Consider the following 18479-nt stretch of genomic DNA (forward strand, 5'->3'; position numbering starts at 1 on the left):
AAACAGTTCCAGTTTTAGACTGAAAATTATTTTCCTTCTCCTCACTTATCACCAGTTAATTTCAATATTAGGGGTTTAGGAATAATTGAACTCTTGTACAAGGATGCATGTATACTAATGTAGACGTGTAAACATGTTCAGATACTTAAGCAAAGTGCCTGACAACCTGTGATAGTGCTTTTTGTAAAACATAATACATGTCTACTGGAGCAGACCCTCGTCAATCTTTCAGAGAAGCAGTAACACAGAAAGTCAAACTCACTGTAAGATGTACAGATATGCCAAAGGAGAGTTTTGTTTAGGCCAAATCATCGTTGCTGCATCTGTGTGGCTGTGAGGGTTTGTGCGATGTAAATTTTGTCATCTGTCCATGTCAATGGACATCTAGACAGGGGTCTGAGTGAAGCCCAGAGTTTGTGACGGTGTGGACAGTACACACTACAAGTGCACCAACTGCACATACACTGGAAAAGCAAACTGGATGCTTGTTTTGTGTATTGTATGTATGTACTTTATTCACCAGCCTTGGTCCTATTATTGATAAAGAGGACACAACATGCACATTTCCTGCTCTACATTTTTTAGTCCGGGGTTCTATTGGGAAATCTTTGCATGATTTACATGTTCAAAAAAGAAGTTCCTTATTTATCTTATACTGACCCTTGCAGCCCCTCAGTTCAGCCTCTGACTGAAAGAGGCCGTTTTAGCACTTGTCTCTTTAAGGCCCCCCTCCTGAGAGCCCACCCTGTTCTGATTGGTTAGCTCCCAGAAGCTGCTCCTCAGAGGACTTTTACAGGGAGGCTACATAAACAAACAACAGTAGTAGTAGTAGTCCAGTTATTTTTCTTGTTCTTTACTTGAAATATAAACTTTGAAATATCAAATACATCCACACATGTTCAAGCTGAAATCCAATCCAAAATATATGAGGGGACGATGTAAACAATCCATGGAACAATCTTAGCAACTAAGGCTACAGAACGGATGGCCGTTTGTGGGCATATGTAAACAATAAGCAGAGGTAACATTGCACACAAAGTGTCCAAAGCAGGCTGAAGCCCTGGCTTCTGACTTGAAGGCGGCATTTTTACATATGTTCACCTCAAGTTTTGGATCTTTAACCATGTTTAACATCCAAAAGCCAACATTAGAAATGACAGAAAATCACAAAAAGCATGTTATGTCCCCCTTAAGTGGTCACACACACCATTTTCTTTTTCAAAATGTTCTTGTTTAACGCGGAGCTCCTCCTCTTGGTGTTGGGAGGTTGCCATCTCGTTTTCTAGTGTGCATGTGTGAGACGTGTCCCCCGATTGTAGTATGTATAGAAGCACGTATGGTTGCGCTGTCTGTGCAGGTGGCCAGCTGTCCCTGTGTCAGTATTAAAGTATGAACAAAGCTCTAGGACCCAGGAGACAACATAAGTACTGCTGCAAAAACAGGTCCCTGACATGAATTATTTAGATCAATTTTTACCTCAATTAGAATACAACTGTCTTGTCTTTTGACTGTTATTTTGAAAAATTATTGTTTTCAAAGTATATACTGTAGCACTATAAAACATGGGTAGATCACCTAAAGATGTAATTTACTGTAATATACCTTATGAAGGGAACAAGACAGTTGTTATTGGAAAATGTGAGTTAACATTACCTTCACAGTTTTAATTATCGTGAAGCTGTAAAGCACAGGCCAGTTATTTAGTGATGTTGGAAACCCCCTAGACCTGTGATGTTTCCACTCTGTAGCCAGATGGAGAATCACCTGCTGGACTAGCTGATGAAGTCAGGATACTGTTACAGCCCTCTGCATCTGTCCACTTGCATGTCATCAATGATGTGAGTGAGTGGGTGTTATTAACTGTCTGGGTGTAAACATGGCTGAGAAATCAAAGGCACTTTAACACAACCAATATAAAGACTTTGGTTCTGTTCTCTCAAGCCAGTTTCACTCAGTACCTTCATTGATATCACAACATCTTACATTGGTAAGATATTAACAGTAAGGTGGGAGGTTTTACCATTATCTGTAAAAGTGTATGTTCTGGTTGGTTTTGCCAGAGATGCTCTGATACAAACAGAATGAAAAATAAATCTAAAAGAATATACAAAACTAAAATAAGAATAAAACCAATATGGGAAGTGTGTGCAATGCAATAAAGGTAAGGCTGAAGAAGCAAGCTACAAAATACAGTTCTCAAAAAAAAAGAATCACTGGTGAATAGAGCGAGGAACTGAAGGATCTCAGGTCGGGGTAATCCACACGTTCATCCCACAAATGAACAAGTAACCTACATCAAATCCAGTCACACTGTCAAAAGCTTTGCCTCTCTCTCTCTGTGTTTGACTAACACAGCCACATCTGTCAACATCTCCTTTTATGACAAGTGTTAAGCAAACCCTGTTGTGAGTGATTCTGAGCCAATGCTTACCTCAGTGCGGGACTAATACCAACAGACCACACTCTGTCATACATGGGGATCGTATCTCTGCGGCAGCTGGAAGCGAAAGTCCAAATCTACAGGAAGAATTACAGAAAAGTCTCCATTACATAGCAAATGGTGCAAATGTATCACAGCAATGAGGTTTGCGCTCTATGCTGAGTTTTCTTGCAAAAAAAAGGTGGGTAGTAAACACCATGGCACTTTGCATCACAATAATAAACTGAAGAGGTGTACTGACCCGGGCTGTTTGGTCTCTGGATCCACTAATGATGAGTCCATCTTTGGAGTCCAGGCAGTTTACTTCCTGGTTATGACCTGATAACTCCACCGACATGTCACTCCTCCTACTGTGGACCAGGATCTTGCCATCACTATAAAAGACAAATTATAAAAGAGTAATTATTAGTAAAAAGGATAGTATGTGAGTTGGCCAAAATATAAGGAGGATATAAGCCATTATTGAAAAGCTGGAAACCAGTGACAAGTAGGTCTTTTCAGGTAGGGAAGAATACAGTAAGATTCTTTTTTATAAAATCCATCATTAAGAGTCATGTAATGTAGCTTTCAGATATTCATGCATTGTGGTTTCAATTTATTAGTTATGGTGACAGAAACATGTGTGTTAATGAGCTAGGAGCAAACTCTTCCTATTGGTTTCAATAAAGAATGCTTCAACTGTCCAAAACATGATCCTGTCCATCTCTGTTGTTTAGGGAAAGGCTAAATTGAACATCGGCTAACTATGATTTTTTGGTGCTTTACCTTTCATCTCTTTATTATAACTTGAACTTTCCATAGATAGAGTTTGAGTTCATCTGAGTATATTTACTTTTATTTGTCAGGCCACATTCAGATGGAAAATAACCCTGCGTTAGAAACACATGGGTGTTTGAAGGAGTTGATGTGCTCCAAGAGGTACCACTGAGAAAATAAAATACAATGATGAAAGTCCAGTCTGAATAGTAGATCCATGAGGTTTATCATACACTGAAACATTGCAAAGCACTTTTTAACATTATGAAACAGCATTTCACAAACGTGGAATTATCACAGCAATAACCATTTAATCCCATTTTATTTATGAATTAACCTGTTCATGATACAAAGTAATGTACCAGGAACACAGGTGGAGCAGTGATTTTAAAAGTATGGGAGTTCTAGGGCTGGGACTTGAGCACCGCAACCCTGCACCTTCCGCCCCCGTACCTCAGTACGGGAGTATCCTTATCCTACTTCCTTACATACCTTATAGACATGAAATTAAAGGAAACTTAGACTTCCATTAAAATGAAATGGATAGGTGTGGATGCAAAACAAACTGAACCCTGGTTTTGTAACAAATCAGTATCTTCAAATAATTGGCTTAATGACATTAACAATTACAGGTTCAACCTGTATTATGTTGCCCTTAAAACTTTAAGAGTCCTTTCTGAGTCCAAGAACTAGTAGAACTGAAATGGTCTGCATTTTTTTTAAAAAAGTGTTGTCTCTTTTAGTAGGAATCCAAAGATCCAAAGGTCCTTTAATTGTCTTTAATTGGGAATTGACATGCTGGAAGTTTTCCAGGAGGTTGTGTAGCAGCAGCCGTCAGTTTCTCTCCAATAGCCACAGGGAACAAACCGTCACTCTCCATCAGAAGTCCATCTCAAAGCTAACAGGAGAATATCACATAAGCAGGTGATTTGAGGCTAGTGAGTGCAGAGAGTGAGAGCAACTGGCTCAAAGGCCACAGCTTCAACCATCTCAGCCCTTTTTAAGCTCAATAATAAATAGTAATGTTACTTAATGTGCTCTAGCTTTAATACACAAAACAAATTATAGTTCACTGTAACTTATATTAAATTCAAAACACACATTACTCCCTAACATAAGGAGTTAAACTATGCCATCTAAACCAACATGGATGGAATGGGTGGAATCATGTTTCTGTGAAAGTGCGGATGTCACAACACCCATAACAACCTTGGCTGCGACGTGCCTGACCAGGAATGTGCACATACATGTATTTGATTTGCCACTGCATAACGTTACTGGAGGTTTTGCGTTGCGACAAAAGTTGAGCCAGGTTAAACTTTTTCTGCTGTATAACACAGTGAATGGAAGAGCAGAAACACAGTGATTACACAGCAGTGGTCTCCTATTCAGTAAGGAGACATGGTGAAACCTCAATATCAAAAACGTGAAGTGAAACAGTTACTGTATAAGTAAAGCAGGACACAACCTGCTTTAATTACATCTGTTTAGTGTGGTGGAGGTGTCATAAACAAGTCTGACGCTAAACTACAAATCAAAACCCAGGCCATATCTGCAGCAGGACTCCCCCTGGCATCCAGCGTAAAGTGCTTTGTGAACCATTGAACAGTCGAAGCATCTGAAACCCGCTCCACACACACTTGTTGTCACAGTTGTGGGTACTAAGTCTGACAATTTCTGTAACTTTCCAAAACAGACAATTCTGCCCACTTTACGCAGCGATTGTTCGGGTGTGTGCAGATGTGAAAGTGGGCAGTGTTTTGACCTCCCTCTAATGGCCCCTTTTTATCCTTCACACAACTATTTCTGTCACATTTGTGTGAACAACTGCATGCACAGCGACACACATGTTGCTTCAAATATTTTTATTGTGAAGAACTGTATCGTCACTGTACATGGCATCCAGATAACATGCTTCCTTTTTCTTTTTTAAAGTAAATAAACATACATCCCCCAGCCCTCAACCTTCCTCAGGAGTGCTACATAATGTTGCATTTAGTATAGGTTATATATATTGAATTATTTTTACACTTTCAGGTAGGAGATTAAGGGGTGCCAAATCTACTCAAATTGCCCGAGTTTGTTTTTAAGAATATATTTAATTCTCTATAAATGCAGAGTTTCTGTCAACTCAGTTAGCCAGAGTTTAACAGTGGGCACTTCTTTCCTCTTCCAAAATAGAAGAATGAGCTTCTTAGCAGTGAGAAGTCCATAAGATAAGAGGCATTGCTGAGCTACCTGCAGTCTCCTCAGCCCTTCTGATACTCCTAGGTTGATTAATACTGGATCACGTTTCATCTCCACTCCCAGTATCTTCAAAAATAACATAAATATCCAAATCCAGTAGTTCTGCAAATTGGCACATGAGGCATAACTGTGTGATGAGGTTGCTTCTGTTGAGTCACATTTATCACACTGGGGTGAGATTTGTTCTGTGTAATTTTGTGTTTGAATAACGCAATCTATACAATACCTTAAATTGTATTAAACAGTGTTGTGCATTAATTAATTGAACATGTATGTATATAATTCAGGCTCTTGTCCCAGATATCCTCTGATAACTGTTCACCCAATTCTGCTTCCCATTCTGTCTTAATGAAGTTAGTCATGTGGGGCTATACTCTGCAATGTATCATACAGACAAGAAATTATATTTTCAGACCCCGCAGAATGTTTTACACAGCCATCCAATTTGTCCGGCCCTGTACTCTCAAAGTCAGGAAGATATGTTCTCACATAACTCCTAAACTGAAGAAATTTAAAGAAGTCCTGTTGTAGGAGAACATACTTTTCTTGGAGCTGTTGGAAGGATGCAAATGCCCTTTCCAGGTATAGGTCGCCAACACTAAATGTTCCCATTTCCTTTCATATAAGAAAAGCATTATCTGAATTTGAAGGAGTGATTGAGAGATTTGCTACTACGGGTAGTAAGAAAGACATTAAACTGATCTTAAAATGTTTTGTAATTTGCTTCCAAATGCGTATGGTGTTATAGATGACTGGGTTGTTATTACAGTTTACTTTGTTTGCGGCACAGGTGACAAAATGACTGCGCCAGTCGTGACATGTAAACAGTCCTCTTGCTCCATCTCCTACCCATCAGGTAGCACTGCCATATCATCCAGCCAGTATGCGATGCAGTGGATGTTGGCGGCCCAGTAATAATGTGTTAAATCTGTCAGAGGCAGCCCTTCATTCATCTGAGATTTACAAAGATGAGCTTTCCCTATTCTATGCAAATTATAATCCCACACAAATGGAGGAATAACAGAATTTAAATGTTTGAAGAATGCTTTAGTAATAAACACAGGTATGTTCTGGAGGAGATATAACAGCTAGGGGAGAAATATCATCTTAATAGCATTTGTTCTACTTAATAATGAGATGGGGAGCATCCTCCAAAACTAATGTTAATCTGGAGTAATAACTGTTCGTAAATATGTAAACCTCTCTTTTGTTATCATAAAGGGGAGCTGATGAAGTCATCCATGATCCATAATACAAATTGGCATAAGCTCACTCTTATCCTAGTTGACTCTGGCAAGTGGGATAAGAGCTCTGGCCAACTGACCTGTGGCAAAGGTTCCAAACAGGTCAATCAAGGACAGAACGGATTCGATGTTTGAGGTTGAGATATGAAAAGAAGGATATCATCTGCGTAAAGGTATATTTTATTAATGGTATACATTGTGTTAGACGCTGATGATGGCTTTACGCTGAAACGCGTTTGTTATCTGTCCACAATAAAAAACACAAGAAGATGGATTAGTGAGTACTGTTGTTTTGTTTTGTTTGTTTAGTCTTTATCACAACTGTGCACCCGATACAATCTCAAGATTTGGAGTTGTGCACACCACTGCTTAGTACCAGTTATACATTGTGTTATATCCATGAAGTGTGTCTGGTTAGTCTGTATTTTGGCATAGGGGTTGTTATATAATAATTGTATCCAAGAAATAAACCTATCACCAGTTTCATTTTTTTTTAAGGACTGCAAAAACACAGGGCCACTTCACCTGGTTGAATGCATTTTCAGCATCCAAAGATGCTTTTAGATCTGTGTTTAGCAAAGATATGGGTCTATAGGATCCCAACTCTTCCAGATCTTTCCCTTTTTTCAGAATCAGAGAAATAATTGCCTCATTCAGTGTGTGTGGAAGCTCTGCCCAAACATTTTATTTAAGTAGGGAACCAGTAAATAGCTGAATGAATGAAAGTATAAAATTCATTGTAACTTCCTCACATGTAATCTCAGCTCCAAAGTAGTCACAGTCAATTTCAGTTTAAAGTTGGGAGTTTGCACTCATCCAGGAATGCTTGCATATCCCCTGGTGTTGCCCTCATTTAGGATGTATATAACCTCTCATAAAGCTGCTGGAATCTTTCATTTATGTCCATTTTGCGCAGTTGTCTTGCGAGGAGCTTATGCAGTTTATCGCCAAACTCAAAATACTTCTGCTTTGTGAACATAAAGCCTTTACTAATTCATGCTGAGAGTATTTAATTAAGTTTGTATTTAAATGTTACAATCTGATTAAATTTCTCTATAGAAAGGCACTGTGCATTTTCTGCATCAAGCTTGTGTATTTGATCGTCCAATTTTAACTGTTCCACTTTGTTATGTTTCCACTTGGGGGCTTGAAAAGAAATAATGCATCCTCTTGAATAGGCCTATTATATAGTGTCTCCAACAGTAACGTGGGTGCGGTTTAAGGCTTATCGTTTGTGTCAAGAAATATGGTAATATGCGTTTTAATGTATTCACAAAACACAGAGTCAGTGAGGAGCTGTGGTTTAAACTTCCAACTTCTCTGTTGCCAATGTGTGGCACATAGTCTCAAAGAAAATGAGACTGGGCAGTGATCAGAGATAATAACATTGTGGTACTTAGCATTACCAGAGTATGGCAATAGTTTCCCATCAACCAAATAGTCTATTATAGTGTAGACATTATGGACATAGGAATGAAAAGAGTACTCCCTGCCTGTTGCATTTGAGATCCTCCATTGATCCAAAAAATTCATATTCTTGATGCATGTATTGAGAAGCTTACTTGTATTGGAGGGGTCTTGATCTATCAAGATATTGATCTAACAAACAATTAAAATCGCCCCCAATAATCAAGTTAGTGTTAGAAATATCTGGTATCAACCTTCCTGAAAAATTCAGAATCATCCTGATTTGGCCCATAAATATTTAACAATATCAAAGGCCTGGAATGCAATTCTCCCACCACTAAAACATACCTCCCCTCCTTATCAGCAATGGTTGATTGATGCTTAAAAGGAACTCCTTTGCGAATCATAACGGCTACCCCTCTGCTCTTAAATGGGCAGGAAGAGTGGTAAACTTGGATTATCAATCTACATCTGAGATTGAGGTGTGAATCCTTCTTTGTTTCCTGCAAGAATATAACCTCCGACTTAAGAGATTTTAAATGTGCCAGCACCTTACCCCTTTTAACTGGTTCATTGATTCCTTTGACATTCCAAGAGGAAAAAAAAATATTTCACCCTTCCTCTCCTTGGCTTCAACTGAATTATCCATCTCCCATAGCCCACATTCATATGCCACTATCTGTTGCACTCCTCCCTCCCACCTCCTATCCCCCCAACCCTAAAAGCAAAAATAATAAAATAATAAAATAATAAAACCACATCTTCTAGCTGTCACTCCTAGAGCACAATGTGAACCTACTGCAGGAGGAATTTATAGAAAAACTATAATAAATCAAAATGCAGCAAAGACTGCATAACTAAAGTAACCTCCTTATCTAATCCCTGACTAGAAATAATAATGTTGACAATGGTATTGGAAGTAGCCCACTTGAATGGCTTATATGGTTATTGCATAAAATAAACAAATCAGTAACAACACTGAGAAGTACAGCAGTCCAACTGAAGTTGTGATATCTGTAGCCTCAATCTAGGCTATAAGCCAGGCATAAAGTAGTACTACATTACTGACCCATTTAGTCTACCCAAGTCTGAAATGGTGTTCAGTATAAGCAAGGGCCTCCTTCAGGTTGGTAAACAGTAGCTCCGTGACACTGTGTGTCACCCGCAGCTTGGCTGGATAGGTGATCCCGAACCTGACTCTGGGCTTGTCCTGAAGCAGTCTCCTGGCCTGGGTGAAAGCCGCTTGGACTTTGGCAACTTCATGGGGGAGGTCTCTGAAAATCTGGACCCACTGCCCTTGGAAACTTAGGTCGCTCTTGCTGGTAATCTTGCGGAAGATGTCATCAAAGACGTGACCATGGTGAATCTTTAGGATCAGGTGCCATGGGGGTTCATCATCTCCCAGACAGCTGCGGAGCAATCTATGGGCATGATTGATAATTGGTTTTTCCTCCAACTCCAGAATTTCTTTTAATAAGCCTGCCAAAAATTCTCTGAGGGTCAGTCCATCCTTTGTCTCCTCTGTCAAACCTGTAATCCTCAGATTCTGTCACTTTGAATGTCCTTCTCGGTCCAGGCATTTGTCGTTAAGTCAGTCAACTTGTCTAGTCAGACGTTTCACCTGCACCTCCAAATCCACGACAATGCCTGTTATACGTGATGCTGACTGCTGCAGTCCATTCAGTGTCTTACTTTGTGACTCGGCTTGGGCTTTCAGTGTCGTGATGCTTGCATCGGTTTCTGTTTTAAAAGCAGTAATTTCAGCCCTCAAAGTGACCGCATCATCCACGATCCTTTCATCTATCTTGTCACAAATATCAGTTTTTATGGTGTACAACTTGGAGCGTAGGGATGCTATTGCAGCTCACACGACATTCAGGTCGCAAATGCTCGTCTCAACGGCCTCTCTGCCAGGTAAGGCCTACATATGGGCTTTCTTTGGTTAGATCACTCACTTGCTTTCTCAATCACATTGGATGTTAAACTTTTATATAAACTACAAAAAATTGTCCTTACTTTGTTATAAATGAAGTTTTAAATCAAAATCTGTGAGAGCTGTCATGAGGTGTGTCCTACAGTATCTGCTCATTGCTCCCAGAGGGTCCATCGGTGACACACATTTTGAAAAACTATAAGCTATAATTTTCATTTTCAGACATGTTCACAAGAATATTCTGCTCATACTATTTTTCTCTATAAAATCCTAAGACAGAGTCGCAAAACATTTCTTAATATAAAGATACAAATTATTACTTTAGTACCCCTGATGATATACTTTAGTTCCTCATCTATACTCAATATAGTCAAAACAAAAACAAGTAGAGTATGAGCTACCTTCCACCACTGATCAGGTGAGAGTCCGTCAGAACAAATCTACAGACATCACCATTGTGGCCTGAATAGATTTTCAGTGGGTTGCGCTGGAGCCTCCCGTAGTCTTGGCGCAGATGGTACACTCCAATGTCCGCAGCCTGAGACAGAAAGAGTACATCTCCATCCAGCTGCAACCATGGCAACAATCTGAAGACGAGATGTAAAGAATTGTAAGTGATTTAAGAATGAATGCAGAATAGTTCAATTTGTGATATACACTTTCTTTCTGAGAGTTAGATGAAAAGATAAGATATCAATATCATGTCTGTGTGTTAAATATGGAATGAGAGTCATGGCTCGGTTAGCCTAGCTTAGCATTAAGATTGGAAGCAAGTGGAATAGCCCCACAGGACTTGTCCTACTGTAAAACACAACACACATTTTGCATATCATGTACAATACATAAGCTCTGAATTCTCATTTTACGCATATTCCATTTCTCGTGTTACACTGCATATTTTCTATGTGATATGGAGTTTAAAAACAGGTCAAAGTTTTAGCCTTTAAACAGTGTAAGCACTTACTTTGTTTTCCATTTGAGAGGAATCGCCCTTTTACAGACACCATCATACCAGTTTTGAGCTATCTTTACTCTCTCCTTCAGTGGGATGTGAGGATATCTGCAATGATAGTGGAGTGGCAGTTGAACATGACTTTGGTTTGGTTGCAATGGATTTTGAAGGCTGAATGTTTTATCACTGGTTATGTTGAAGATGCTCATACAAAAAAATTTGAACCATTAGTTTCCATCTGTTCATGCTAGAGGACAAGTGACATTTAAAAATTCGACAGTAACATCAGGAACATAATCTCCAGAACTACTTTTTATCAAGGAAATAGTCTCAATGAAAACTGTTGACAGTGAGGTCTGCGGATTATCCTGAGGACACTGGGCCCTGTTCATGAAATGTTTGTACACACAGATTTGATCTTAAAGGACCACCCCAGTGGTTTTAAACAATCATTCCACCCATGTGCCTACAACTCACATAACTGACTACCTACCTTCCAGGGACCTATTGATTTCAGTTCATTTTAGTACGCTATCAAAATCAACTTTCAGAGGACTTAAAAATTGTTCATCATAGCTCATGCATTGTAATGAAACACAGGTCTATACTGGATGTTGTTAAAATTGCTTAACTTTAGAATTGTAATAGTGTGAATCCTTTCTGGTGGTGCATTCACATGCTGAAGTGAAGGTCTGACGATAGAGCTTATCCATTTAGCTGCCACACAGCATTGCATTCATAATAAGTTATTTTGATATCCTCAGAGTAGAAGATTGTTTTCACTACGCGATAGCACATAAACACACCATCCCTTACAAACTCAGATGTGTGCTCTCCTTGGATGATCAGGGCTGGAAAGCCCACTTACCAGTTGGTAAAGAAAAAGTAGGCTAATTAGTAAAGAAGTAACTCAAACTACTGCAAAGTAGTAACGCTTTCACAAGAAAATGTCAGGCAGCATATATGATGATGAGGAACTCTGGTAAGAAGACGACTTTCTGTGGAACAAGTGTTCTGTATCAGTTTGACCCAGAGTACACCAAGGAAGAAATGGTGCTGAGGCGAGCAGAGCAAGACAGGGAAAGGACAAGGAGAGGGGACACATCATTGGATCAACCAGGACACTTGGCTCCTTTGAGGAGTTGGACAATGTTTTGGAGAGAAATGTGGTTTGTTTCACAGAACAGAGTTTGTCCAATCAGAACTATTCATAAGCAGGACATCTGCCCTGGTAATTGATGCTTCCTCTAGGAGAGGACCCAGCAACCAGAAGAACACCAAGCTGATTACCTTGAGGGGTATGAGAACGCCAAAGGGAAGGCATTAGTACAGAGACCTCTGGAGACTTATCAAAGAACTCCAGATGGGAACAAAAATAGGGTGGAAAAGGTTGAGGTGGGACCTCCTATGAAGAAGGAGGAAATGAAGAGGCTGACCTTCTAGTTCAATCTAGATCTGAGGCAAAATGACCATGTTCCCCAAAGAATGAAAGAGCCTGGAGGGGACCAGGATTTCCCCATGTGAATAGGAACGGGTGATTCAGCTACTCCATGAGTGATTGGGGTATGTGGGGCTGAGACCCCTATGTGTCTGGCTGACAGCGAGCAATGGTCACTTAGGCAAGGCAAATGAAATCATGAGTAGAGTCAGAAAAACCTGTTCTGATTGCGTTAGGGCAGGAGGCTTTAAGAAAACAGATTCACTCCAAGTAGAAAAAGAGCTCCAGGATAGGAAAGGTCTTTTTTAGCATGGATATTGTGGGATCCCTCGGCTCATGTAGCAGGAGAAGGAACAAATATTTTTTGGTGGTTGTCATTAATGAAAATTTCGAAATAACTTTGTACTGCTAATGAAAGTGACAGGAAACTCGGTACTTTCCAAAAGTACAGGAACTTTGAGGGTGGGGTTTGCAGAGATGACCATCACTGATTGGTCAAACACACACACCACAGCTGCTTCATCTTATGTACTGCTTCATTCATAAAACAAGGAAGTACTAGGATTGATTTAGGACGAGGGGAGGACATTTCTCTTCGTTTGTTGATGTTAAAAGTAAAGTAAAGTTAGACGGGAAACAATATTGGGGAAAACAGGTTGAACTCTCTCATTCTTGGAGCAGGAAATGAGAAAGACAGGAAACTGTGTGTCTTCCATCAAATACATAGGTAATGGGGGGAGAAAGATTCCCATATCTTGATGAACTCCTTCAAAAATTTGAGGGGGAAGAGGAAAGATGGCAGAGAAGCCAAGTTCCAATATTCCCAAGAGGAACATAGCACCAAAGAAGCTGTGCGATGCTTGCTCATGGACTCAACAACAGGCTTCTCCTCCTTTGTTACAACAAAAGGCAAGCTCAGGTGCCAAATCTGTGCTCAGAACAGTTCCTTGTGAGCCCTCCATAGCAGAAGTAACCCAGGAGCAACAAATACTTATTTTGCAATCTGTGACTCCAAAAATCCCAACCCCTCAACCAGCAGATAGGAACTGTGCCGTACACTGAAGGGCTGATGGTCGTCAATATGGTAGTATGGGATAATTTTTGCTTAATTGCTTAACTGCTTAGCTTTTTATCTTTATGAACACAAGAGAGGCCAATTAACTTTTAGGTTCCCTCATGTCTAGGGTTGGGCTTGTGACTCGAGTGGGATTTGATCCTTGTCCAGTATCCAGAGGCCTCAGAGACAAGTCCATTCTCCTGTAAACCTTGACAGGACACTCTTGGGGGAAGTAAGAAATGACAGTATATCTCTGCCATGTAAATTAGTCCCCAGATAAAAGATTTTTACAAGTGAAATTATAATACTGTGAGGTATGAATGCGGGTGTGCTCTAGTGGGTGCAGCACTGAATTTTAAGGTGGGTGTAGCATCTGAACATGTCAATTTGAAATTTTAGAGAATTCTGTGAATCATACAAAGGCTAAAATATGGCCACATGTTTTAGGAAATGACTGGCACTAACAGAAGGTGTTAGAAGATAGTAGTTATTTGGCTCAAACATGCAAAATCAATGGTGTGGTCCTTTAACTATGGTCGGGTCCTCTCTTAAATTGATACACACACATTCTTAGTATGGTTTATGGCGGGGTCTAGACCATGAAACAGCAAATAAAAGACAACTAGGGAAAATACCAGACATAGAATATTCTAACAGTCAGTATATTTTCACATCTGGTGGGCTGTTCTTGTATCATTATAGAATAGCCTGGAGAAATCACTTGATATTAGATGATGGTGTGTGGTGTAAAATAAATCAGTAATAGAAAACTGTTGAACATGTCTTCAAAAAAGCCACATAGTATGTTAAAAACACTATTTTTCTGTGCCTTGCAATACAATCATAGATGCATAATTCTCTACAGTAAGCTGCAGACAAATCGTATGCTCTGAGGTGAGACAAGGTTGGATGTAATTCCAGTTCTATAAGAACCTACATAGCTAGTCATCACTCTAGTGCATGTCTGAGGTGTCAGGCCTGTGTGTAGGAGTGGCCCACACTCATCCAGAACAGTAGCATATGCATTCACATGTGTTGAGCGAGCCCATGCCAGAGGGGGAGGGCAGAGAGCAGGAGGAAGCAGCTTGATGCTGTCTCACTGTGAGGATCTACAGGAAGTGTCACGCTCACGCTCTCAGCAGGGTCCACAACTGCTGGCCTTACTTACTGGCCTTCACCTGCAGCAGTGAGGCTACTAGAGTGATAGAGCTACTGATTCAGCCTCTAGAGGTAAAGGCCTGAGGGAGGATACTGGTATACCAGTGTGGCTCTTGGCCAATCAGTGTGAGGCAGATCCACATCACATTGGAAGGATGATTGCTTTGCCCCTGACAAACTGGTGAGTACCTGACAAAATAAGAGCCTGGTTATGATCAAAAAGAACTACTTTATACAATGAGTTTTCTGACCACGTTGGAAAACAAAAGTTTCTATAGCTTGAAGGTGGAGTTAAAAGCGGGCTGTCATAGAGAGTGAGGGACACGATAATAATAATCAGTTATAATAAAACTGTACTCACCAAAGTAATTGCTCACATCTAGGAACACAGCGAAGAGACATCACTTGTTTTCAATCTGTCTGATCGTCTCACTACTCGTCTTTCTGGCCCTTTTTTTTCAGCAATATTGCTGCGTTCTCAGATCTCAGCAGTAGACTTGGTGAGAACAATGTTATCACCAATAGAATTTATAGCCAAAACTAATCTTTGACTGCCCCAGGGCCCGGAAACTCCAGGGACCCTAAAAGCTCCAGGCTTACTGTGAGTCAACTGATTTATGCTAATTTAATTTATTATTTCTTTGTGAATATGCACCAATAAAGCACAATACGAAAGGAAATGATAGGGGCCATAGTACGCTTCAGCAAAGGCATACAGATGCCAAAGTTGAGGAAAACTTGAGCCATACAAAGTTAAAAATGAATGTGTGCGCCATTATCCCCATTTGTATGATAATTGTGTCTTGCCCTTCTCTATGACAGCAGATTTCTCCCTCGCCTTCCAATGATACATTCAGGGCAGCTAGTAATTGTTTATTTCAAGCATACCCTGGCCTTAAAGTCCAAATCTTGGTATAAGATCTTCATTATCTCCGTTTTGTGCTCATGTTTTGCATATTCCTACACGAATGTGTTAAATCAATTGAACACAAAGCTGTTGCCAGTTGGTGTGGCAACGTGGAAAATCTGTACATGTTAAACTGAGAGGGGAGAATGGGGCAAATTATTTACCCCAGAGCCCCCAAGCAGCTTGTCCAGCCATGGATGTGGCCTAAAATTTGATGGTGCATCAAGGACACTATACTTTTCAGCCAGAACGTTAATAAATTCTTAAACTGTTATATCATTAACAGTACCAAATGAATTGGATGCCCATACCGCACTCTTCTATATTAACAGACTACCTACTCTTGCTTGCCATGGTCACTGTTCTCATGCTGTTGAAATCTGGTTTAGGAAGTAATTACTGATCAAAGTAAAGTGAGTAATATTTACTGTTTTTTTGTAAAATGAGGTACCACTGACATAGACTGGTGTGCCATGGAAGCTTCTTACTTTCCCTGCCACCATCTCAATATGTTCAGGGAGTTATTTAGTCCAAGCTACAGGTGTTGAGCCAGTGCTGCTGTAGGTGTGCGCCTCTTCCATTACCCTCAGACTGTACACAGGAATGTAAAATGACAAGCCTCTAATAGCCTACATATATGTGGTCGTGGAGAAACAATGTTTCTGCAACGGTCAGTAAAGACTGTCACTGCACAATAACATGGTTTAGGCTAAAGCTAAGCTAAAAACAATGTACACAGCAGGTTTGCATCAGTGTGCGACTGTTATCTTACATATCCGTCCCATTCCGAGTAATTCCAGTGTTCAAAAACTCTTTAGCAATCCTCCTCCACACAGCGTCCCGGCTTACAAAGTGATAAATGCTTTTACAAACTTGAGAGAGGCGACTGAGAGATTTGTAGTCCAAATAAGACAAGATGTGATAGAGGACATCCTCTGGCAGCTGAGGTAACAGCATGCTGAGCGCTGTGACAGCACTGCTCTTCCCGCCTCACACACTCTGTGTTCGGCTCTGGGCGGTGTGTGGCCCCGCACCTGATGGGTGTAAAAATGGGCGATAAGCAAAGTAAACAATATTCCATGTTTTAGAGAGCAGCACGACAGAGGAAACAGGAAGCCATTCCAGCAATGAACTGACACCTGATGACGACAACGTACGTAATCGGACGTGATGACGTGTATGTTGGGTTTTGCTGTGAGGGGTGTTCAGTGAGCGCGCTTTGAAATGACGCTCAGTAATTCATTTTGAGTAGCTATCAAAGGAAACAAAAGAAAGAAAGACGTGATAAGTGTTTTTAAAACGAAGCTGACCGTGTCTCTGGGCTGACATTTTTGCCTGAAGGCTACGTCAAATTACTTGCTGTCCAAATACCCCTGAACAACGTGTGTGTTGTGTTGTTATATGAATATGAGTTTATCATTTAAAATATGTGAATTTATACATTTTAAAGAGGAAAAATATTCCTTCATCCATGGGTGCGGTGTGGCAAAAATAAAAAAAATAAAAAATCCAATTACAGGCATTCAAAGTGGATGGTTAAAAAATAAAAGGCCTTTAATGAATATAGGCTACTACATTAAAAATACACCAACGCATATCGGCACATTTACCTTCCTCAGGGTGTCTTCTGAATGTGAATGTATTTATTTGATTCATATTTTCTCATTATTTATGCACCTTACGTTATTTTCATATTGCTTTGTTACAATGCTATTACCATTGTACCTTTAATGACAAAAAAGGAAATGTTAGGAAATGAGAAATAAGGTATAAAGGGAATAAAAGGCCCAGACTAAAAAAATAATTAATTTTGATTGAATTAAAAACTATTTGATTAAATGGTAGGTCGACTAATTCCAGGACATGGGTGTGATGACATTTCTAACTGAGATTAGTGTTGCAATACAGTTTCCAAAAACATAAGATAGAAGTTGTCTTACTCCTACTTAAATATTATAAAAATCAATGCATTACAACATACACAGCAATACATTGAGTTGCTTTCACAAGTAATGCTTTGTCAGAGTGTCCCTGCATCTGTCACATAGTAACAACTATGATAACAATATGATAATGATAACTTTATTTATTCATGGGCACTTTTTCTAAACCATGTTACAAAGTATTGAGAAGGTTGTACTACTGCACGCTCATAGCTAAACTCCAAAATGTGTTGCTTATTGTGACTTTATTGTGATGTTTGAGCTTCAATGTGCAGAATGATGTATGAATGAATGATTGATTTCATGTGATGTTTTCACATTCATCTGCTGAAAAGGAAAAGTTTCTCTGAGCTCACTTTAAATCTCAGTTGAAGAAATGTACCTGCGAACATGATTTTGTGATATTACAATTAGTTCTGAGCCAGTCATGGTCCAGTATGCAACTAACATAAGTGAGATGTGGAAACTTGAAGCCTCTAGTGCACAAACACTTAGAATGGACTTTACAGTGAAGTAGGAGACATCTTGTGTCCAGCAGGAAAAGTTCTGAAATTCAAAATATTTGCATATTCATAGATTCTGGATTTTTCATTCATGTGGAGGATTTAAATGATGTAACTGATTTTTTTTGTGGAAAAAAACAATTGACACAAATTATTATTCAAAGCAGAGCATCTTAAAACATGTCTTTAGGTACATGTTAACCTTTAAGGTTAACTGCATATCACGTTTGTCTTCAGTGGATGGAGATGGCTCAGGTGTGATGATGTGGTATAAGAATACAACTTTACACATGTGATAAGAGGTGGTTGTGGGGTGGAGATTGAAACTTTCTTCTTGTTTCCATAGTAAAATGCTGTAAACATTGTACATTGTCAAATCCTTCATATTTTACAACATCAATAGATTCCAGGAACACATTTGTTAACACTGCACCTTTAACCCCACTGGCTTGGATTTCAATACTGTCTACTGATAGATGGCAAGGTCTCAATTA

General features: G+C 39.7%; 1 protein-coding gene across 1 annotated transcript in view; it reads right to left on the minus strand.

Annotated features, from left to right (window-relative positions):
- The window catches only part of fbxw4 (F-box and WD repeat domain containing 4), a 70806-nt gene extending 54111 nt beyond the window's left edge, over window positions 1–16695 (minus strand). The window contains exons 1-5 of the mRNA XM_067609268.1: window positions 16312–16695; window positions 10992–11087; window positions 10429–10614; window positions 2682–2814; window positions 2432–2517 (exon numbers count right to left, since the gene is read on the minus strand). Coding sequence (XP_067465369.1) covers window positions 2432–2517; window positions 2682–2814; window positions 10429–10614; window positions 10992–11087; window positions 16312–16496 — 686 coding nt within the window. The 5' untranslated portion in view covers window positions 16497–16695. The remainder of the gene's footprint in view (window positions 1–2431; window positions 2518–2681; window positions 2815–10428; window positions 10615–10991; window positions 11088–16311) is intronic.
- Window positions 16696–18479: the final 1784 nt, after the last annotated feature.

Source organism: Thunnus thynnus, chromosome 14 (assembly GCF_963924715.1).
Source record: "Thunnus thynnus chromosome 14, fThuThy2.1, whole genome shotgun sequence".
Classification (NCBI taxonomy): Eukaryota; Metazoa; Chordata; class Actinopteri; order Scombriformes; family Scombridae; genus Thunnus; species Thunnus thynnus.